Source organism: Ursus arctos, unplaced genomic scaffold (assembly GCF_023065955.2).
Source record: "Ursus arctos isolate Adak ecotype North America unplaced genomic scaffold, UrsArc2.0 scaffold_11, whole genome shotgun sequence".
Classification (NCBI taxonomy): domain Eukaryota; kingdom Metazoa; phylum Chordata; class Mammalia; order Carnivora; family Ursidae; genus Ursus; species Ursus arctos.
Window position 1 is genome coordinate 64728359 of NW_026622775.1, and position 24365 is coordinate 64752723.

The following is a 24365-nucleotide window of genomic DNA, read 5'->3' on the forward strand; positions in this document are numbered from 1 at the left end:
TCTTTTTATGGCCAAGGAGAGAAGAATCTAGAAGGGCGATAGCCCATGGCAAAGCATATGCTGACTTCTGTTACAAGGAGTTTCAGAGCAGGCTGGCCCCTTGGGAGGCTCTCACAATCAGTAATTGCTATCTTCTATGAGCAATTATCACTAGTGTCAGATAATTTGCTATCATTTTTAACTGGCTTTTCATTTCATTTATTTTTTTCTTTTTTCTTTTTTTCTTTTTTCCTTTCTCTGTGATACTGAGCATGTTCCTCTTTTGGAGATAATAGTACTTGATCTCTGCCAGGTACATACCAGGTAATATGTCCCTATTGATTCCAGATGAAAAATTGGAGTCACGGACCAGAAGGGTTTTGAGCAACACTTATCAGAAACTTATTCAGTCTGTCTTCCTGGATGACAGCATTCCTAATGGAGTCAAATATCTCATGTGAGTCTGATATCAGCTACCTGTCAAATCTTCCATCCATTCTTTCCTTAGATGATTGTAGATACTTTTCTCCAACAGTGAAAGGGAATTTTCAATTAGAAGTTAAGCAAAGAACGCTGAACGTTTATGTAGCTATGGGATTTATTTATTTATTTATTTATTTATTTATTTATTTATTTATGCTATTCATTGGGTTGCCACTCCTGCTAGGTAAACTGCTAAATACTTTACATATATCAAATTTCGTTTAATTGTCCCAATACTCCTGTAAAGTAGGAACTATTATTATCAGTTCCAATTTTACTGAAATTGTGGCTTAGAGAAGCCAAGACACTGACCAGTCACACTGTTGATAAACGAAAGGGCCTGAATCCAACCCAGGCTGTGTGAAACTCTAGCCTGTGGCCTCAAGCCTTGGGCTGAGCTGACTTGAAGGACTTGATTGGTGCCAGGGCTGAATCTCCTGCTCAGTAAGCCTCTGGGTCACTCCCTACTTTACTTCTGCCTAAAATTTATTTCTAGGATCAAGACTATGTAATCTCCATAGAACACAAACCAGGATGCTTCACATCTGTGTAGGGATTATGGAGTTTGTATAGAATTATCATTACCCAGTATTTTTGCATCATCCCCTTTGATCCTCATGACAACTCTATGTAGGAAACAGGGACTAATATTCCCTTCTGGTCAAGAAAGTAGCAGAGGTTCAAAAAGATGTATGACTTGTCTAGGGTTGGAACTCAGTTCCTTCATGTTCTATTTTGATATTCTTCCCACTATGCTTTGATGACCCTGACCACGTGCATTTAAAAATCAATCCAGAAACAGACTTCTTGCCTTGATTGAAAAACCATCATTGGACCCGATCTACATTGGATTATTTGGAAGCACGGGGGCTGGGAAGAGCTCCCTAATCAATGCTATCATCCAGCAAGCAATGTTTCTACCAGTATCTGGAGAAAGTATATGTACATCATGTATTGTACAAGTGAGCTCTGGATGCTGTGAGCAGTATGAGGCCAAAATCCATCTTCTCTCTGACCAGGTAAGTGTCTCCTTCCTTCCTTCCTTCCTTCCTTCCTTCCTTCCTTCCTTCCTTCCTTCCTTCCTTCCTCTTCCCCTCCCTGTTTTCCTCCCTGTATCCCTCCTTTCTTTCCTCTTTCCCTCTCTTCTTTCCTTCCTTTTCTTTCTTTCCTTTTCCCTCTCTCTTAGAGATTAACATTATATTCCTTGTAAATATAGTTTATGCCTTTGTCAAATGAAAAGAACATAGTACAGAATGAGAAAGTTCTGTAGAGTGAGATGGGGGTTCTAGCCTGTATCCTGTCACTGCTGTTATGGGACTTTGGGCAAGCCATTTCCCTCCTTGGGTCCCGGTTTCCTTAATGACAAAACAAGGGGTTTTGATTAGATGATCCCTTGCTGAATTAGATGATTTCAGTTTCTGACTATGCAGCAACCCCCATAGGAACATTGGACTCCTCCCTTTTTTGTTGTTTTCCATATCTGTGTCATGAGGGGCTTGGCCCTACTCTCCCTTGGCAGGAGTGGAAGGAAGAGCTGAAGAACTTGACCAAACTCCTGCACAGGACAGAGGAACTGGACAGAGAAGAGGCAGACGCGTGGGACAGGGATGATGCCGTGGAGGAAGCCATCTGGAAGCTACAAATGTTTTATGGAAATGGAGCGGAAAGAAAGAACTATGAAGAGTTACTAAGGGCAAAGCCCAAAGGAAAGATTCCCACCTCCAGAATCATCACCCTCAAGGCAGAAGAGGTAGCTTTGAGATTTCTTTATTTTATCATGAGTCACAAGTATAATAATTGAATCCATTTAGGAGATTTGCTCAAGGCACAGTGTTTTTATTGGAAATGAGTTGATACCCAAATCAGAAGTATCGCTGCCCGAGTTCTCTTTCATTATTTATGGCATCAAGTGAGAAATGTTAGTGTCTGACTGGGGGGTCTTTTGTGCACAGGGAAGACTATTTACAGTTACTTAAGGATTAATTAAGGATGCTTGGGGCTATGAATGCTTAAAAACAAAACCACCCAATTTATAATGGCTTAAATGAATAGGGATTTATTCATTTTCTCACATAAGAAGTCCGGAAGCAGTTGGGTTTGTGGGTTGGTTCAGTGGCTCTACAATGTCAAGATCAACACCTCCCGGTGTTGGCCTTCCCTCAAACTTGTCTCATACTCGCAAGATGGCTACCGAAGTGCTAGACTTCACAGTTGGCTTCATGAAAGAAAGAAATGGATAAACAGTTGGCACCGACCACATCCCCCCCTTCCTGGGAAAGTAAAAGCTTTCTCAGAAACACACCCAACAAACTTCTGGGTAGATTTTCTTGTTCAGAACTGGTCTCTGGTTCCGTCACACGGCCTTTCCTAGCTGAAAGGGAGTCTAAAGCAGGAAGCAAATGTGTTGTAACTGGCTGGGACCAATCTCAATCCACTGCCCAAACAAGCAAACAAACACCATTGTGCTAGCACGGACAAAGGACAGGGTGGATACTGGATATGCAGCTAGTAGAACAATGCTCTCCTCACTTCTATAATCAATATTCATTTTATCAAATCAAAATTTCATTTTAAATTAAACACTTGTAGAACTAATATGTAATTTATTACAATTATACATTTAAAACACAGTGTTTCTTGTCTCTTAAAATTCTCTTCTCTTAAAATATTGTTATTCTACTTATAAATCTAGCATTCTTTGTATGAAATAAGAACAATTACTTACACTTGTTCTAAATTTTAATGTTCAATTATCTCCTAAGGTTAACATAGCAAGGCCTCCTTAAATAGCTAATGCTTACTTACATAATTAATCGAGTTCCCTTAGACTTTTTGTGTTATAGTTCATATTTAATATATTCCATTCTCTCTCAAAAATTTTTAAATACTTGACCAGGCACAATTAGAGGTCAAATAAATTAAATCTTTCAAGGCACTTAGCTCTTGTATATCTAGGAAATCCAACAAATCTAATAGTCACTTCTTACATTTAAATGGGTATTAATTACTGTTCAAAATAATTACACTCCTAATGTCTAAAATACAGACTGAGCATGTCCAAAGAAACACAATGATTACAAAACTGGTTACTTTATCCATGGGCACACACAACTTACAACAAATAAGTTACACGAAGGTACCAACATAGTATCCATTTCTTTACTACTCTATATTTAGAAATATTCCTTCCCAATGTTAAAAATTTACCCCTTGAAACTAGGAATTGAAATACTCATCGAAACACAAGTACAGGGGTGCCTGGGTGGCTCAGTCGGTTAAGCGTTTGCCTGGCTCGGGTCATGATCCCAGGGTCCTGGGATTGAGTGCTGGCTCCCTGCTCAGCAGGGAGTCTGCTTCTCCCTCTGCCCCTCCCTCCTTGTGCTCTCCCTCTCTCAAAAATAAATAAATAAAATCTTAAAAAAAAAAAAAGAAACACAAATTACATCTCAATGAGTTAGGGCACAGAGTCGAAGTTTGAGTCTAGGATTCTAGACTGCAATGAGGAAAGTTGAGTTTGCCTCCCAGAATGGTTTGTCCTGAGCCAGTTTATTGGGTTGAACCTTCTTATACAAAGGGACTTTTCAAGGCCATGCTTTTTCTTTCACATTGCCCTTAATGTATCCGCTTTATTTTTTTAAAGATTTATTTATTTAGGGGTGCCTGGGTGGCTCAGTCATTAAGCGTCTGCCTTCAGCTCAGGGCGTGATCCCGGCGTTCTGGGATCGAGCCCTGCATCAGGCTCCTCTGCTGGGAGCCTGCTTCTTCCTCTCCCACTCCCCCTGCTTGTGTTCCCTCACTCTCTCTATCAAATAAATAAATAAAATCTTAAAATAAAAAAAAGATTTATTTATTTATTTCAGAGAAAGAGAGAGCACGAGTGGGAGGGGCAGAAGGAGAGAGAGAATCCTGGGCAGACTCCCCCCTGAGCCGGAAGCCAGACATGGGGTCAATCTCATGACCATGAGGTCATGATCTGAATTGAAACCGAGTCGGACACCCAACCAACTGAGCCACCCAGGCACCCCAATATGTGTTTTATTTTTAAGTTAAATATCTTAAAGAACTTTACCATCTTTTTTTCATAATTTCTTGTTATTTGATAAGAATTGATGAATTCTGTGACTCCCTACCCAGATTGCAACAAATACCCTGATTTAATCTCAACTCTCTTAAGAATTTCTGTTCTTTCTTTCAGGATTATTCTTTAGATGTTTATTAACAATGACCAAAAAAGGGGCACCTGGGTGGCTCAGTTGGTTAAGCACCCAACTCCTGATTTCGTCTCAGGGCATTGGGATCGAGCCCCATGCTCAGTAGGGAGTCTGCTGGATATTCTCTCCCCCACCCCCCGCCCTTCTCCCCTGCTCACCCCCCAGTGCTTGCTCTCTCTCTAAAATAAATAAATAAATCTTTTTAAAAGGCGACCACCATACATCCCAAATCTTCTGTCCTTTGAAGTAGTATCCCGGTAGAGATTTGCTGCCACACATAGTTGATGGCATGAATGTGTCATTGTCCGAAGACATGTTTAGCTTAGGAACAAAGGCTGAGAACATTTCCCCACCCCCCCGTCATTAAAACATTCTGGAAACGCCTACACATCAAGATATTTTTTGTACTTGGAAGAGAAATTTTAAAAACCTTTTTTAAAGATCAATTTCAGACCAATTTTCCATGTGGAAAATATGGTCACCATATCACCATCAATTTTCTATACAGGGCTTTCTGGTAATCCAAATGTTTATAGTAGCCATGGGGGAAGAATGCCCTCTCTCCAATTTAATATTAATTATTGCATATTAATAACATTAATTTTAGAATTGAAATGGAATTTTGAGGATGAAATCATTATCCAGTGAAGCTAGAACTTTGCTGAAGCCGCATTCTAACTGGTCTGGCTTTTTCATCTGTACATTAAGGAGCTTGCACTTTCTGATCGCCAGGGTCCCTTCTGGCTCTCAGAGCGTAGGCCCTTGCAGATGGGATCACAGGCCTCCCAGTGCCCATTGCCAGTGGTGTTTCTTACCACTACTCAGCGTACCTTCGCTAAACTTCAATCACAGCTGATCCAGGACCGAGGAACTCGGAGGATGTCTGGTGTGTGTGACTTTGTCCTTCTTCTCCAGGCAGGAGAGCTGTCTGTCAAACTGGACCCGTACATCCGGACTCAGAGGAGAGACTTGGTTGGAGAATCAGCTGAGACACAAATCTGGCCCTTGATCAAACATGTGGAAGTGACTCTTCCCAAATCAGAGCTGATTCCAGAAGGTGTTGTATTGGTGGACATTCCAGGCACTGGCGACTTCAACAGCAAGAGGGATGAGATGTGGAAAAAGGTGATTCTCTTTCATGTGACTTCGTTCGGTCCTCCCTCAACTCTTCCACCCTTTCTAAAGCAACAAAGAATGCTCTCGGTTCAGCTGCAGGGATCGTATGAGTTCAGGATGGTTAAATGTTTCTACTTTCTAGGTTCTAAGCCTCAGGGCAATGACGAGAGGGGTGGCCAGAGAAACTGGGGAGAGAGGAATCATGAGGTAGGCCTGGAAGCTAGAATGAGAGTATGTGGTACAGGGGAAAGGTCAGCAACTGAGCAGAGTGGTCTAGGAGTAAGCAGAGGAAATGCAGACAGAGGGGAGAGGGAGGCCAAGGGGTGGGTACAAAGTGGAGAAGCTGAGAGCCAAGCACCAAGGAACCAGGAGGCTGCTAGCGTGTTTAGTTGTAAGGCACAGAGGCCTGCTGAAGCAATCCCAGGTTAAGAGGGATTCATCAAAAGAGTATGCAAGCCTCTCCTGAGAGAGCCAGACCTCAGGGCCACCTATCAGGACAGACGCTGCCATTTTCTCTCCCAGCCTTTGCCTGGCTCTCGTGACTATTCTCTTTGTGCATTTCTCTGCAGAGTCCGGCTTTTCACTTAGCTTTCTCTACTTAGCCCTTCGGATCCATGTTGTGGAGGATGACCACCCAAGCCCTGTCTCTAATGACATTGTAGTTCACATGCCTACGACTGTCTGACTTTAGTTTATGTGCTTTAGTTCAAAGTCCTAAGAAGGAAAATGGGACCAGTTACTGCCCAGCTAATGATTAACCCTCTCTAGGTTAAGCATCTACCCTTAGTGTAATCAGCTGTGGCTGAAGATGGTGGCCGAGGGTTCACCCTTTCAGCCAAAATCTTGGGTAGGGTTTCAATTCCTGGCAAGTGAAGTTGGAGCTGACCAGGCACCCCCAGATATGTCTACAGCCAGAGAGTTAAGCCTTGGGGTAGTTAGACCTGTACCTAATGATTAGAGGTTGAAATACTTTTAAGAATTTATCTCTTTGTTCATTTGCTTTTCATTCATCAAAGACATATAATACGTAAGACAATGTACTTAGCACTGAGGACGCACAGATTATAGCTAATAACAACAACAGCAGGCATTTACCGAGCATGTACTTTGTGCGAGGTACTGCTCTCAGTGAAGTAAGTTGCCCATTATCACCCTGGGGATTTTAACCCAGGCAGGATGGCTCGAGAGACTCTCTGCTCTTAAACCCTGCTATAAACCTATGTGGGAAAACAAAGCTAAGTTAAAAGATGCGGAGCATGAGCTTTAATGTTAAGAAGCGTGTGTGTGTGTGTGTGTGTGCGTGTGTGTGTGTGTGTATTTGTGTGTAATGTTTGTCGATGAACAGCAAGAGTAGAATCTTGCCTTTTGGAAGGATACACACCCAACTGTTAACAAGAGTTTCCGCGCTTACTCTTTACTCTTTACTACACACACCTGTGTATTGTCTGTATCTTTTGCACGAACGTGTATTAGCTTTATAACTAGAAAGCTGAAAGCAAAATAGACCAATGTTGAATGAGAAGCAGAGCTTTCCTGCAAGGGTCTTAGAGTCTAACAGGAGAGAAGACACCCACAGATGACTAAATCTCCGGCAGAACATGGTGTACGAGAAGGCCAAGGCGAAAGGAACACTCAAAAATAGGAATTATCGTCAACAAGAGACCTCATTCCTTCAGCAAACACCCACTGGGCCTCTCCTCAATCTTGCGTTAGGTTTTGGATGGCCAGAGACAAAGTCCTTGTCCTTGGCAGTCTTGTAATCTGCAAGGGAATCTAATTAGTCATATTAATTAACAAACCACGTTACTTAACAATGAGAGCACAAAGTGATGAACTCTTTTTGCATGTGAGGGAAGCTTCGGAGAGGGCACTTAAGCTCAGCTGCCACCAGAGAAGATTGTGGAGAATGGGACCCCTGGGTACTGTTCTAGGCCAGAGAGCAGCAAAGACCCAGAGGAATGAAGAGTGAAGTGTTGGGGGGAAGGATGAGTCCTCTGGGGTGGCTGGAAGGAAGGGGTGTGGGGTGTAGAGGACAGGGGCACAGAAGGCAAGCCTGGAAAACTTTGGGGTTGGGCTAGAATACTACCCTTCCTGGGGAAGCTTGAAGGACAAGGGGGACTGGGGCATGTGATAGAGAGAGAAAGGTCATCTTTAGGCAGAGGAGCTCAGGAGCACTGGGTGGGAACGCGGGGATGAGGCATAGGACTGGAGCTGGAAGGGGACTGGGAGGGAGGGCTGGGATCAGTGAGTCAAGACCAGCCCAACGCTACAGAAGCTCCATCGGAGAGCCATGGACTCTCTGCTCTATGCAAACTTTAAATTCTGCAGATCCTGACTGTGGGCTGGGGGACTTTGAGACTGGTGTGCAGTCAAGATCCAGATGATAGGATCAAGATGACAGCTTACAGATAATCGGCCAATGCCCTGATTTTACAGATGAGGAAATAAAAGCTCAGAGAGGGGAAGTAATTTGCTCAAGACCACACAGCTACCGAATGGCAGAATTTGAACCAGAGAGCAGGTTTCCACCTTCCCGGCTGAGGCTCTCTCTCTCCCCACATGACCTCCCCTAACAGTACTTTCAGATAAAGGCCGTCCCAACGTCCTTCCCCTTGGTAGTCTGCTCAGGTCCTGATGTGAGAGCCTTTGTTTCTGCAGGGTCTCAGCTCTGGGAGTGGAATTGCCAGCCTTGGCTGGTTCTAGGCTAGGCCCAGAGAGCAACAGCCTAGGGAGCCAGCCAGCCTCTCTCCCTGGATGGAGCCATGGTTGCTGCCAGTTATGATACGCTGGGCAGCCTGTCAAAGGCCACTCAGAACAGAGGAGCCAGCAGATCTGGCTCAAAACTCCCACTCTGAGGAGGTCGGGCTACAGAGGCGATGGTTCCCAGCCTGCTCCGCTTGGCCTCAGCTCCCCTGCATTCCTGTGGTTTTGTGAGATTCTCCCACAAGGAGTGAGTAAAGACTCCCCTCTTTTTAGGGAGAACCGAGCCCAGTGCCCCCTCCCCCGTCCCTCTAGCTGCCAGCCTTGCCTTCCCTAAGCTAAGACTATTATGAGTGTCTCTGTCTGCCACCTTGAATTCATGACACTTTGGGCGTATCACCTGAGCTCTCTGAGGCCCATTCTCGTCATGGGAGTAAGTTGGTGGTGGTGGGGGGGGGGGCGTGCCATCCCACCCACTCCTAAATCCAGTTGCTCTAGGTAAGCTTTTCCGTGTCTTCTGGGACTCTAACTTGACCAAATCCTGGCAGTCAGAGCCTTGCGTAGGGCCTGAAATTGCAGTCCTCTTCTCATGCTAATAAACATTTAGGAAGCAGCTGCGGTTTCCCAGGACCCTGGGAATTTGCAGCCTGGTATCCTACGATCTTCCACAACCTGAGTGAATAGCTAGAAGCTTCCCTAAATAGATTATAGCTTGGAAAGTGGGAGGGAGCAGTTGTTTTATTTTCCTGCCTAAATGTGGGTCCATGCGCATAAGGAGGAGGTTCAGGGCCCATAGTTGTATGGTCTTAAACTGATCTTTTGCCTCTTGGGGGCCTATTGTCATCTCTGTAAAACAGTGAAGTTTGTCTCACTCTAGAGACTGATGGTTTTAAAATAATGATCCTGAAAGCCACGAGATCCATGGACGGAGGGTTGAGGATGCTGAGTGGGGGTCGGGGGGGGGCTCCGAACCCCCCGTCTCCAGTTCCACTAAAAGCAGGCCAATTTTAAAAACCAATTGGAAATCTTCCTAAGATTTCACTTGAAAAAAGGCTCCACTGCTAAAAACAAACTTGAAACCCAAGATTTCTCAGCCTCAACATTGGTGACATTTTGGGCCAGGTGATTCTTTGTTGTGGGGCTGCTGACCTGGGCACTGAAGGGTGCTTAGCCTCCCTGTCCTCTACGCACACCCACTAGCTTACCCCAAGTCGTAGCAATTAAAAATGTCTACAGGGGTGCCTGGAGGCTCGGTCCGTTAAGCATCTGCCTTCCACTCAGGTCATGATCCCAGGGTCCTGGAATTGAGCCCCGCATCAGGCTCCCTGCTCAGTGGGAGTCTGCTGCTCCCTCTCCCTTGGCCCCTACCCCTGCTCATGCTCTCTCTCTCTCCTTCTCTTTCCCCTGCACGCGCTCTCTCTCTCTCTCAAATAAATAAGTAATTAAATAAAATCTTTTAAAAAATATATTAAAATGTCTCCAGAGACTGCCAAATGTCGTCTGGGGTACAGAATTGCCCCAAATTAAGAACCATTGGCATAAAGCAAAATAATGGTTTAATTAGCAAGTCACAAACTTGTTACAACTCTATGTGCAAAGTGCTGTCCTGAGGAACCTCGAAAAAACTCAATCCCTGAGCTGGACCAGCTTTTCATTTATATGAAGAGGCGAGACAAGTGAAGGACTACAGTCAGAGAAATGTCACAAGGCAACACACGATTACTCGTCACATAAAAGTTGCATATCTAATAGAGCAGTATTTATGATTTTGATCAACTGCAATTTCATGTCCATTGCCCTTTGCACCTTGCATCTTAAGGTTTCTGGCTCCTTGCCCCCACATGGTGGCAGTGTGCTGAATATGCAGGGGCAGTCAAACATGGAGATGATGCCCTGCGCTGATAACTTTGGAGTCGATGCATGACCAGAACTAGTTCTGGAAAAACAATAATTTTCCCTAGAAGACTACTGAAGTAATGCAAGCCATTGATGGATCTGGGGCAGGAGGTCTGATTTCTTGAATTCTGTCAATCACTAATGCCACAGATATCTATGAAGCCTTTAGGAGGGGCCGAGCACTGTGCCTAAGGTGATGTGAATTCCAAGCTGAAAAGTGCAGCCTCTTCCCATCAAGTACCTCACAATCTAGGGGTGGGGTGGGGTGGTACAGAGAGCCGATCCTATACAATAACTCTGAGAGGTACCATGGCAGATAAGTCCAGGTGCTGTAGGATGCAGAGGAGGGGTGGCCAATCCACCCTCATGTAGCCATTAGCAGAGTCTCAAAGTGCAAAGGGAGGTCAAACAGAGGTCGTGGCAAGTGCAAAGTTCCCGAGGGATAAAACCAAGTTACATCTGAGAAAATTCAAGAAGCTCAGCCTGGCTGCTACATGGAAAGTATGGTGGGGAGAGCTGAGAGGGGGTACTGGAAGAGATGGGGCAGAGCACAAAGGACATTAATGATACATTAAGGGGTCATGTCCTCTATAACTGAGACACCACTTATGTTTTTAAACCTGTGGTTACATTTCACAGACCATTGATAAATGCTCAGTGATCTGGGTGATCAGTGACATTGAAAGAGCTTCTGGAGGGAGAGCCCATGAAGACCTTCTGAATGAGAGCATTAAAGCCTGCCAAAGGGGCTTCTGCAGGGACGTTGCGCTGGTGGTCACCAAGACCGACAAACTCTACCTGCCAGAATATCTAAGGTACCGGGCTGGGCTCTCGGACCTCTGGGCTTTCCTCCGTGGGTCCCGACTTCCACAACAACAGAGCTTTGACTCCTGGGCGTTTCAGACCCAGGGAAGTGACTGCTGGGGATGAGAGAAGTCTGGGTGACTTCCTAGGACATTAGGACCCTTGGGTAGATTGTCTTGGGAATCTGAACATTGTGGTCCCTCTTCCAGAGTAGTTGCTCAATACCCAGTAGGCTGTCCCCTATACGGGGTACCACTCGTGTGTATGGGGTGCAAAGAGCACCGCCTGGAGGCGTCCTGTCCCCCGCCGATATGGGAGGTGTAGATGCCCCCACAGAGAGTGGGCACTTTCTGTAACAATGTCTGGCGCTGCTCACCTGTGAAGTGTCAGATTCTGTTTCAGACTTTAAACCCATTTGGAGCAAGGTTCTTGATGTTTCAGAACTTTGGCCAAAAGTAACAACATTCTTACAGAGTCATGTTCTGACAAAATTTTAGTGGAAGGTGGTAAGCATTTTAGAGTTTAATAGATGTCAAAATATGCTGATTTCTGTGTGGATCTCTGTACCTCTGTAACCAAGAGAGCCGTAACTTACCTTCTCTGTTGGCACACTTTGACGTTGGAAAGGGGTGTTCTTAACCCTTACAGCAAGTATCGACTGGTCTGTCCTGGGTACACGGGGCCTATGGTCACCAGATAAAACGTTGTTAATGCTTCTCTGCTCTAATAAGAGCATCTTTACCGGTCACCTGTCATCTCTCCCTTACCCCCCCACACCCACTGAAACTTGACTCTGTGTCTCCAGGAATTCATTAAGCAGAGACAACTTCCCAGGTAAAGAAAGAGGCCACATCTTTTCCCCCAACTTCTTGCTTTCATGGGCTAGGTTGGAACTTCAGCTTCATTATTTTTTTTTTTCTGCCTGCAGTCTCCCTTCACCCCGTCCCCTGCCCTAGAATAGTATCTCCAGCTCTCCCTTCCAATGCCAGCTCTGCAACTGAACATAATTCAGTCGGATTTATGAAACCTTTATTGAACACTGTGGTAGGGGCTGCACACTCAGAGGGGCGTAGGGCCTAGTCACTGAGACCGCTGTCTTATAAGGAGGTTAAAGGTTATAAGAGAGGGACAAGCGAGGTGCTACGGGGACCCAGAGAGACAGGGCTGCATTTTGATTGGGCCAGGGGCGGGGTCACAGGAAGTTCCACCACCAACAAAATACTGAGAAACAAAGACACTTGTGTCAAGTGGACACTGCAGGTGGGTCAGAAGAGAGGACATTTGGACCGAAGAAAGCTTATGTGGAGGTATCAAGGTACAACCGTATATGCTGCTTTTAGGGAAAGTTGAGAGACTGCCGTGACACATAAAATGAGTTAAGTAATTGTTACAATTTTCATTTCAGGGAAAGAAAAGTGGGAAATGTAAGTACGGACTAGTTATTTTTATTTTTTATTTTAAAGCTTTATTGCTATGTAATTGATGTACAAAAAATCGCATACATTTCATGTAACAACTTAATGAGTTTGGACATATGGGTGAACTAGTTATGCTTAATAATACTTTTCATGATTAATATTATAAAATTCAAAGACATGCACATTTGTCTGGGCCAACTGAAGAGATGCCCCCCAAAAATGTGCAGCTTATCACCGTATCACTCTTGATAACCCTGGACTCTTTGCCATACTTTCATTTCTTTTCCCAATCTAGCAAGTGATTTTGAGTCAGCGGGAGGCTGTTTTAGAAAGAAATGAAATGATAAAACTACAAAGGAATAGAATTCTCAAGGAAAAACTCAAGGTGAGTTAACAGATTTCCCTGTGTATTTTTTCTGCTTTTCAAGATTTTCAGAAACATTTCACTGTCTATTGGGTCTTGCATAGTAGCCACAGCAAAAGCTTTGGAGAAGACAATTTGGAGTTAATTCAGTCCTACTGGTTAATAGCTTTGTGACTTCCAGCAAATTACTGTTTCTCTCTGAGCCTCCACTGTCTCATCTGTAAAATGGGGAAAGGATAACATCTAACTCTTGTGGTTGCTGGAAGGATGGGATGAGCTTAGAGTCCACTGAGAAATATGCAGGTAAAATCAGAGATCACCGTACTGTTTGAGGGTGATCTGCTGGAGGAACGCATAGGGTGCTGTGGGAACCCAGAAGGATGCCTGGACCATGCTGGCACTTGGGGAGGTGGTGTTGCAGAGAGGTGCAGGGAAAGCTCCTCGTGCTCTTGGGCAGAATTTTAAAAAACCAGTAGTCTTTGGTAAGGTAAGGGAGTGGGAGAAAGGGCCTTCTGCCAGGAGCATTGGGAGATAAGGCCTGAGCTTTTTTTTTTTTTTTTCTTTTTTAGAGAGAAAGCCCGAGCAGTGGGGGTTGGGGGTAGGAGGGCAGGAAGGGCAGAAGTAGAGAGAGAGAAAATCTCAATCAGGCTCTATGCCCAGCATGGAGCCCGACACAGGGCTCGATCTCACTACCCTGAGATCATGACCTGAGCCAAAATCAAGAATCAGACCCTTGACTGACTGAGCCACCCAGGCGCCCCCCTGAGCTGTGTTTTTCAAGCTCGAGAAATTGTTCTGTGGGAATCTTGGTATTTTCTTAAATTATTTATGTTATTCTGCCACTAAAATAGTTACAGACATAAAACTCCTTATTGTAATCGTCTTATACAACAATAAAACTGAAACCAGTTTTAAGATAAACTCTAAACAAAACATAGAAGTGATATATCAGGGTTAGTATAATGTGATAGATGTTTTGGTTTTGCTGAAACTAAATCTTCAGCACTGGGTAATAGTAAAAACATATGGCCTGATGTCCAGTTCTATATTTAATTGCATTCTGTAGTTTGAATTCAATTACACTGATGCAGAAAACGTCTGATCTACAAAATGGAATTGAAAACTTCAAAGCTTTTGCCTCTCATTCAGAATAACCAGCCCTTGTACTTAAGCCAAAACCTTTGACCAACCAATTCTTAAATGCTGGTTTTAATGAGGCAATAACTGAGCAAAGCTGCTCTTATTCTCTTCAGTTGTTCTCGTTGGCACTCAAGAAATATGCATTTAATGAGTACCTCATCGTATTGTTTCTGGAAACAAAAACACAAAATACTTCAATACACAATTCACAGCTATATTTATTGCTAATAAATGTGGCGTGTTGGTGTGGATGAGATAGGGTCTGGACGACAGTGAGTCAGCTTGCCAGTGACTATTGTTCTCTCACCATACAAGTCCTTTTGAGGGACCACCTCCGAGGGCCAGGTGATACCTTAATTCCCCAACCACTTTACTTCAGTCTGAGTTATTGTGAACCCTTCCCTTGTACTGCATGCCTTCACTTGGAGCAAATTTAATCTTAGTCATAGAAAATGTGAGGCATGGGGCGCCTGGGTGGCACAGCGGTTAAGCGTCTGCCTTCGGCTCAGGGCGTGATCCTGGCGTTATGGGATCGAGCCCCACATCAGGCTCTTCCACTATGAGCCTGCTTCTTCCTCTCCCACTCCCCCTGCTTGTGTTCCTTCTCGCTGGCTGTCTCTATCTCTGTCGAATAAATAAATAAAATCTTAAAAAAAAAAAGAAAATGTGAGGCAGAAGTTGATTATAAGGCAGTCATTGGTATAGATGTGTATGCTTATTTTTTATTATAAAAATAAAAATTAGGAAAACATATTGTGAGAAACATGACAGACCCCTGAGACTCCCTTTGTAGACCTCAGTCTGGAAATACTAGGTATTTTAGAAAGACTTTTTTCTCAGCAGTAAGGAGAATGGATGGGGGGAGGGGCGCGTGAAGACTGGATGCAGAGACCCTTTGGGAGGCTTTTCCTGTAGTCCAGCTGGAAGTGCTAAGAGCTTGAGCAAGGCAGTCACCACAGGACTAGCGGAGAGGAGATGCTTTCTAGAGATGGTAGGGAGTTCGCATCTCCAAGTCTGGATGACGAAGTGTATGTGAAAGAGAGCTGGGTGTTTACATTCTCAGGTACGTCCTTGGAGCTGGTTATCACACAGCATTTGCCTTTGCTTTAGGGTACCTGTAAAGAAAACCATCTTACTCCTCTTGTGCCTCTCCTTTCCTCTCACGCTGTTAACACACTCACAACACTTCTTTTTTTAAATGGAAGTACAGTTGACGCACAATATTATATTCATTTCTGGTGTACAACACAGTGATTCGACAGTTCTACACATCACAAAATGATCACCACAAATTAAGTCTAGTTACCATCTGTCACCATGTTATTACAGTATTAATGACTATAGTCCCTCTGCTGTACTTTACACCCCCATGACTTGTTTAGTTTGTAACTGGAATTTTGTACCTCTTAATCCCCTTCACCTATTTTGCCCGTCCTTCCATTCCCCTCCCCTCTGGGAACCACCAGTCTGTTCTCTGTATTTGTGAGTCTGTTTCTATTTTGTTTTGTTTGTTCATTTGTTTTGTTTTTTTACATTCCGCATAAATGAAATCATATGGTATTTGTCTTCCTCTGGCTGACTTATTTCACTTAGTGTAACTTCCTGTAGGTCCATTTGTGTTGTTGCAAATGGCCAGATTCCATTCTTTTTTATGGCTGAGTAATATTCCACTGTATATATGTGTAACATATCCTCTCTATCCATTCAGCCATTGATGGACACTTAGGTGGCTTCCATATCTTGGCTTTTATGAACAATGCTACAGTGAACAGGGGGATGCATAGATCTTTTCAAATTAGTGTTTTCATTTTCTTTAGATAAGTACCCAAAAGGAAAATTGCTGATCATACGGTATTTCTATTTTTAATTTTTTCAGGAACCTCCATACTGTTTTCCACAGTGGCTGCACCAATTCACAATCCCACCAACAGTGTACGAAGGAAGGTTCCCTTTTCTCCACATCCTCACTAACACTTGTTATTTCTTATCTTTTTGATACTAGCCATTCTGACTGGTGCAAGGTGAAATCTTGCGGTTGTAATTAGCATTTCATAGTGATTAGAGATTTTGAGCATTTTTCATGTGTCTGTTGACCATCCATATGTCTTCTTTGGAAAGATGTCTATCCAGTCCCTCTACCCCTTTTTCATCAGATTATTATTATTATTTTTTTGGTGTGCCCTCACATGTGCTGTTTATATATTTTGGATATTAACCCCTTATCACATGTAGGATTTGCAATATCTTCTTCCATTCAATAGGTCATCTTTTTGTTTTGTTGACAGTTTCTCTGGGCAAAAGCTTTTTAGTTTGATGTGGTCCCAATTGTTTATTTTTGCTTTCATTGTCTTTGCCTGAGGAGACAGATCCAAAAAAATACAATGTCCAAAAGTTTTCTGCCTATCCGTTCTTTTAGAAGTTTTATCGTTTCAGGCCTTATATTTAGGTCTTTAATCCATTTTGAGCTTATTTTTGTATATGGTTTAAGAAAGTAGTCTAGTTTCATTCTTTTGTATGTAGCTGACTAGCTTTCCCAACACCATTTATTGAAGAGACTATGTTTTCCCCATTGTATATTCTTGCCTCTTTTGTTGTAGTTTAATTGACCATACAAGCATGGGTCTATTTCTGAGCTGCCTATTCTCTTCCATTATCTATGGGTTGGTTTTTGTGCCAGTATCATAATGTTTTGATGACTATAGTTTTGTAGTATGGTTTGAAATCTGGATGCATGATACCTCCAGCTTTGTTTTTCTTTCTCAACATTGCTTTGGCTATTTGGGGTCTTTTGTGGTTCCATACAAATTTTAGTATTATTTGTTTTAGTTCTGTGAAAAGTGCTGTTGGTATTTTGATAGGGATTGCCTTGAATCTGTAGGTTGCTTTGGACAGTACGGACATTTTAATGATATTCTTCCAATCCATGCTAACGCACTTAACAACACTTCTGACACCAGTGTTGGGATTTTTTCCCACACTAAGCAATTCTCTGTGACACTATAATTTTTTATTTATTTATTTTTTTAGTTAACATATAGTGTACTGTTAGTTTCAGGGGTAGAATTTAATGATTCATCAGTTGCATATAACACCCAGTGCTCATTACATCATGTGCCCTCCTTAATGCCCATTACCCAGTTACCCCATCTCCCCACCCACCTCCCCTCCAGCAACCTCCGTTTGTTTTCTATAATTAGGAGTCTCTTATGGTTTGCCTCCTCTCTGTTTTTATCTTATTCTATTTTTCCTTCCCTTCCCCTATGTTCATCTGTTTTGTTTCTTAAATTCCACAAGTGAGTGAAATCATATGGTATTTGTCTTTCTCTGACTGGCTTATTTCGCTTAGCATAATAGCCTCTAGTTTCATCCATATTGTTGCAAATGGCAAGATTTCATCCTTTTTGATGGCTGAGTAATATTCCATTATATATATATATATATATATATATATATATATATATATATATATATGCGCCACATCTTTATCTGTTCATCTGTTGATGGACATCTGGGCTCTTTCCATAGTTTAGCTATTGTGGACATTGCTGCTATAAACAATAGGGTGCATGTGCCCCTTTGAATCACTATTTTTGTATCTTTGGATCAATACCTAGTAGTGCAATTGCTGGGTCGTAGAGTAGGGTGTCCTACAATTTAACTCAAGCTGAAAATATCTTCTGGGACATAGCATCAGATCCCACAGGTTAGGCACTCAGTCCCACAAGACTGCCCCATACTTCAGATGCCAACTGCAAATAATAGATCCCTAGTTTATCCACAACTTCTGTCTGACTCAGCTACAAATTGAAGGTCCCTGTGACCACGTCCCCCTTGGATTCGATTATTTGCTAGAACGGCTCACAGAATGCAGTGAAATAATTACTTACTTTTACCAGTTTTTAAAAAATATAATAAAGTATAAAAGATACAGATGAACAGCCAGATGAAGAGATATATAGGGAAAGGCCTGGGAGGAGTCCAAATGCAAGAACTTCTGTCCCCATGGAGTTGGAGTACATCACCCTCTCGTTATACGGATGTGTTCGCCCACCTGGAAACTCGCTAAACACCATACAGTTGGGGTTTTATGGAGGCTTCCTCACATAGGCATCATCAATTACTCTATGTTTAGCCCCTCTACCCTCTCTGGAGAATGGGGGGTGGGGTGGAGTGGGGCTGAAAATTCCAAACTTCTAATGACCTGATCTTTCTGTGACCAGCCCCTATTCAGGAGCTCACCCAGAATTGCCTCATTAGAAAAAGAAGACACTCCTATCACTTTGGAAATTCCACAGGATTTAGGATCTGTGTCAGGTACTAGAGTCAAAGACCAAATATTAGAACAAGAGATGCATCTAGTGCTCTTACCACTTAGGAAATGACAATGGTTTTAGGAGCTCTGTGCCGAGTACTGGGGTCAAAGACTAATGTTAGAATCAAAGATTGTGATCGTATCCCTAATTTATAAGGAATTTAGGAGCCCTGTGTCAGGAACCAGGGGTGGGACCAATACATATGTATTTTTTCATATTATTATTACTTATTTTACATAGTTTGAAGATTATAATGGACTCAGGGCTTTTCACAGAAATACTGTGTTCTTTTTGATGTTCCAGTTCACCTCTTGGCCGATGGGAGCCTGTAACTTAAGCCGGGTCCTTTAGCCTTACCCAGACATTTTTTAAAAACATTTTTACTCTTCGGCAACAACAAGATACGCAGACTCCTTTTATTTTTCCCTGCCCCAAGATGTGGACCTACTCCTCTCAAAGAAACTTGTGTTTCTTTTAGTAAAAAATAATGCTAAAAATAAAAGTTGGGGTGCTAGGGGTCCATATCAAATGATTTCACACAAGCAAAAGAAGTGGGCAGGGTGATATCACTGCAAAGTTATTTTAATGACAAAGCTAGAAAAGATAGATTTTTTGACAATGGGGTCATGATTTATATTACTGATCTCAAGCTAACTCTAGCTTTACTATCCCCCTTTTGATTCTGCTTTCAGGTAGTATCACTTCTATTTTGAGCTAAAAGCTTTCTCCTTTCTCATATATAATATCTTCTTACGAACTTTAACATCTGTGGTGCTGTACATTGTCCGAACAAACCATGTGTGTAATTGTAACAGTGACTCATCTTTCCATGGGGTGATTTGATAATTTGATTAACACTCACCTCTTGGATCCTACTTTCCAGCTGTAACTGTTTCTACATCTTTTTTATAATAATATGGAACCTTCATACTGTAGTCATTTCACTGATACTATAAAAATATTTCTCTGTACTATAATAACAAGCATAAGTGTTAACTAATCATCAATAACTTTTAGAAGAGGTATACAGAATTTAGAGCAAGATTTTAAATAATCTAGACACAGTGAGGCATACTCCTTTCTTTCAATTGTTCTAAAACCCTACTTAAAATTAATTCCACATCAGTTTCAACTTTCCCTAAACTTTTTTGCTGGAGTCAAAACTCTATCAGAAGGGGAAAAAGTTAATCTTGGCAGATCCTTTGTATAATTTCAGCCCAGACTATTGAGTGTGGGGCTCCTGGAAGTCTACCCAGGCAACTCTATTCCCACCTTGCCTACATGGGCTCACAGCTTGCCAGACATATGGTCTCTCACCTCTCCCAGTGGACTACTCACTCAGCGCTTTTGTATCTTTGCATCAGAAAGAGATGGACAACTCTCTACCGTTTTCTACTGCCCCCAAACACCCATGCACACACACAACCCTTTTGGTTTTTCTCTCTTCTTTCTTTCTTTTTTTTTAAAGATTTATTTATTTACTTGAGAGAGAGAGAGAGAGAGAGATAGCAAGGCGGGGCAGGGCAGAGGGAGAGGAAGAGAGAAACTTTAGCAGACTGGCTCAGCACAGAGCCTGACTCAGGGCTCGATCTCATGACCCTGAGATCACGACCTGAGCCGAAACCAAGAGTCGGATGCTTAACCAACTGAGCCACCCAGGCGCCCCTTCTTTTCTTTTAAGTGAGAATAATGAAAGATTATGGAACAATATTTGTGTCTAATCCCATTGTGACTTCTCCGTGATGATGATTTTCTTAATCATAAAAAAGATTTTCTCACGTTCTTAATTCCTTGATATTTAAAACCGTCATTTCCCTAAACATCACTCTGCTTTTAAATGTGTCTGATTACTCACTAAGGGCCCAGCTAAGAAACTTGCATTTTCACACACCTTTGCCCTGTGTTGTGTGGTGTAGGTAAACAACCCGTCCTCTGTTTTAAAAGAATAGAAAAGAAACAAACCAAAAAAAAAAAAAAAAAGCCCTGATTTCTAGCTTTTGCTGATTCCCAAGGTGTAATACTCCCACCACGGCCAAGTTCAAGCTACCAGGGTGATGTCACCAAAGGCGGCGCTGGGGAGAGCTGCATACACTCGGCTCTCAGGAGCATGTGTAGCTGGCTCTAGCCCATCACTGCCTTTGCCAGAGGTGGGCTTTTTTTTTTTTTTTTTCATAAAGCATCCTGGTACTTTCCCCCTCTCTGAACATTTCAGTGCACTTTGAACTATTTTCTCTACACATTTCCTTCTAGAATTGCTCTTCTTAGCTCCCAAGAGAATATTTTCTATGCAGCAGTTTTCTTACAACATCCAACCTTGTGAGGTATGGACAGATGAGAACACCTGACGAGCAGGTGTGCTGTGTTCCTTACGGGGCTCTTGCAGGATTGAGAGTGAGTGAGCTGAAGCTTGCTGAATGTTCTTATAAGGCTTGCGTGTTGTTTCCTTCACCATGTTTGAGTTACTCTGTTCTCTGTGTGTCTCTCTCTCACTTCAGAGAAAGCTGCCCGCTGATTCCAAGGTTCTGGAGGCTTCTGATCTGGTATACACAGTCAGCGCCCAGGAGTACTGGCAGCAGGCTCTCCTCACTGAGGAGGAAACTGGTAATTTATATATATTTTTTATCTCAATCACTAGAATTCTCAAGATGAAGCTCGGCATGCCGAATTTCCCTCTCTAGAACTTTCTGTGCCACATTTCCAGCTTGTTTCAGTTTCTATACCTATTAGCAGACATATCTGTTTTTCTCTTTGCATTGTTGTGGTGTGTGAGACCACAGTTCCTCTTCCATCCAAATTTTACCAAGAGTTGGTATAGGTCAGAGGCTGGGTTGTCATTTCCTAAGTATTTGGCTTGCAATTCCTCACTCACCCAGCTACTACAAGTATTAAAAGTATGTACCGAGCATCTATTGTATGCTTTGTCTCTGAGGAGGAAAAAGCAGAAGACATGACCCCCTTTCTTCACAGAACTTAAAATCTAGATGAGGAGCTAATACTAAGCCATGTGTAAAAATCAAGGTACAAATCAGGCTTAGTTAAATGGTGCTGTGAGTACAGTAGAAGCCCAGAGAACCCAGGGGTCTGTGTGACTGGCGCGCTCAGTGCAAAGTGGGCGAGCAGGCAGGATCTGAGCTTAAAATGGCTGAAGATGTGCATGCATTTTACCTGACATGTCTGCGTGGGGGCGAAGGGGCAGAAGGTGTAAAATGTTCCAGAAATAGGGGAACTTCTGGAACAAGGATATAAAAAAAATAATCAGCATGCCATACACAAGCAATGATATAGAAGAATTTCCACTTATGGGAATAATGGGGAGAAAAGTAGGATGACATCTGTTATCTTCTGACCAACAAAAGGTTAGGACTAAGATGAATTTCTAATCCAGAATCCCATTCAACAGAGATTCTCATCCTTCCTACAGCAAGCATGAGCAATTTTCCTATTATGGGTTATTTGATGTAGATGGAAAAGTCTAGAGGGACGGAAGAGCTGAGACTCTGGGATTGTGAGCACCATTGGTTCAACTCTTCATAAGTAGTGGTCCAGAGGGAAGTGCTAATGTTTCTAACCAGTGTGCACTTTTCTTGTTGGACTTGTACCACTGAATAAAATTAATATTAATCATTGCTGATCTACCGTTCATTATTGTTGATCCTAGACATGGAAAAACATCCCAGAAAACTTGGTGTAGTGGGCAGTCAGCCCATGTAGGACCTCAGCTGTAGCTAATTCAGACTGCCATTCTGATCCGTTCATTTTTGTGAATTTTCTTTGCTGTGAACTCTGGCCTTTTAAAATTGTTTGTGCTGCCTGTGAATTCCAGAAATCCCCAGGTTAAGAGGCTATATCAGGAAAAGTCTCCTGGACAAGAAGAGGAGGATGGTGACCAAGTATGTGACTGAAGCCTTTGGTTTATTGCTCCTCACAGACAGTTTCAACTGCACGGAAAACCTGCCGGTACGGGAGATACTTACGTGTGTGCTCTGACTCCCAGCCTGGGCAGAGCATTCCCTTTTACCAAGTTAGGAAAATAACTTACAATATTTTTTCTTTTCATATCAAGGGAAAATACTAAGCTCAGAAAATCTAAAGAGGACAAAGAGATAATTCGAGGGTTACAATGGTGACATTTGAGTAAAAGAGGAAGGAATGATATTTTGCCTGGGACAGATGGTTTGAGAGGAAAATGTAGAAATGACTAGCAGCTACTTTCACCTCTCCTGGGAACTTGAATAAGATGGAATGTGTTTAAACGATAACAGGAGTGATTTGTTTTGCCCTCGCAGAATACTGACAATTCTTGGTTAACCTACAGAGGCATGGTTATGCATACAGTCCAGAAAAATTTCATCTGTCTATGGATTTCCTTTATGCCCTGGTGCTGTCAGAATCTCAAAATCAGAGCAGCCTAGTACAATAACGTGGAGGAAGGGAGCTAGCAGGGACATTCGGCAAAGAGTTTAGATCTATAGCTTCACAGTCTGGAATGCTGGCCTCCTCAATGACCAGTTCCAAATTACTCTTCTCATAGGAACAGACAAATTTATCTCTTTGATAGATGATTTGGTTTTTTTACCCTAAAATGAGATGGATTGGCTGCTAAGTTAGATGCAGAGGAGAGTTTTGGAAAAAAAATCTGACACTGCAATCAATCACCAACTGTACTGCTTCTTTGTGAGGGACTGAATATACAAATGGGCAATTATATGTTAAAACAGAACCCTGACGCACAGCCTGCAGCAACCTGCCTAGGAAACCAACCCCTTATCTATAATAAACAGCTTAGGAAGGCAGCCTGCTGTAAGTTAGATTCATAGGGAGTCAGACTGCTATCTCTGGTAACAATCCAAGAAGCTAAGCAATGATGTCTGTAACAATCAGACCCAAATGGGCTGATTGGTTACTAACTGATGGTTTTCCTAATCTTTATCCCTGCTTCCAACCAGAGAAGCCAAACTGCACCCTAATGAATTGCATAGGATCCTCACTTCTAGTTAGCCCACCCACGGCTTCTCTGTGCCAGTGGCCTCTGATGAGGGTGTGCCTGAAGCCTTCCCACTCCTCTGCCTGCCTTTCAGTCTCTGCCAAGCACAAGCGATGGTGGCTGACTCTCTTGTTCTAGCAAGCTCTGGATAAGTAGCCTTCGCATGTTCTCATTTGGTTGGTGTTTATTTCCACAATTGCTATCAACCATCAGATTTGCCCCACCAAATTGTCCAACTTTTTGTTATGCTGAACAAGGAAGGGGCAAAAAGTGAACCAGTAGGGCTTTCTGAGAGTTCACGGGGCTGGTCCTGAGAATGTGGGAAGGTACACTTGGGCTGGCCCTATGGCGTGGCCAGGGGAGGCAGATAATGGAGACCTGACTTCAATGTGAAAAGTAAGCAATGTCAACAGTAGATGGTCTTTGCAGTTTTGGTCAAATGTCTACATTTTAAAAATTCCATATAAGAGTGACACATAGAGCAAGGTTCCTTGTCTTTTTCATCATATTTCTTATGCCTTGTTTTGGCCTAGTTCTGTGAGGGAAAAATAAAAAAACAACAGCAAGAAGCTGGAATCTTGAGATTTTCGAATTTAACTGTGTCCTCTGAAATACCGGGGAAGCATTTGACCTTCTAACTTCCTGAAAGTGTTCTTCAGGGTGAAAATTGCCTCTCTGCCCAGCAAAAGATTGCTTTTGGAAGTGCTGATGGAAAACAAATCAGATGTGGTGCTGTGTGTGGTTGGTTTGTTTTACAAACACAAGGACAAGTCATTTTGCAATCAAACTGAGAAGTGCCTGCCCCCCACCCCCTTGTACTCTTCTGGGCTAAGGGGAAGGGGCAGCCCGTGGAGGGCTCAGTGCCATCCTCAAGGTCAGGCCATAGGCAACAGAAAACACAGAGGAGGGGGCTGGTAGCACTTCTGTGGTAGCCCTTCACATGGGTATTAGCCAGCA

At 42.9% G+C, this 24365-nt stretch overlaps 1 protein-coding gene across 1 annotated transcript in view; it reads left to right on the forward strand.

Annotated features, from left to right (window-relative positions):
* Positions 1-308: 308 nt before the first annotated feature.
* The window catches only part of NUGGC (nuclear GTPase, germinal center associated), a 39610-nt gene continuing 15553 nt past the window's right edge, over positions 309-24365 (forward strand). Inside the window, exons 1-9 of the mRNA XM_044391193.3 lie at positions 309-436; positions 1259-1481; positions 1982-2212; positions 5589-5798; positions 11025-11200; positions 12595-12613; positions 12903-12992; positions 20920-21025; positions 22248-22381. Coding sequence (XP_044247128.3) covers positions 309-436; positions 1259-1481; positions 1982-2212; positions 5589-5798; positions 11025-11200; positions 12595-12613; positions 12903-12992; positions 20920-21025; positions 22248-22381 — 1317 coding nt within the window. The remainder of the gene's footprint in view (positions 437-1258; positions 1482-1981; positions 2213-5588; positions 5799-11024; positions 11201-12594; positions 12614-12902; positions 12993-20919; positions 21026-22247; positions 22382-24365) is intronic.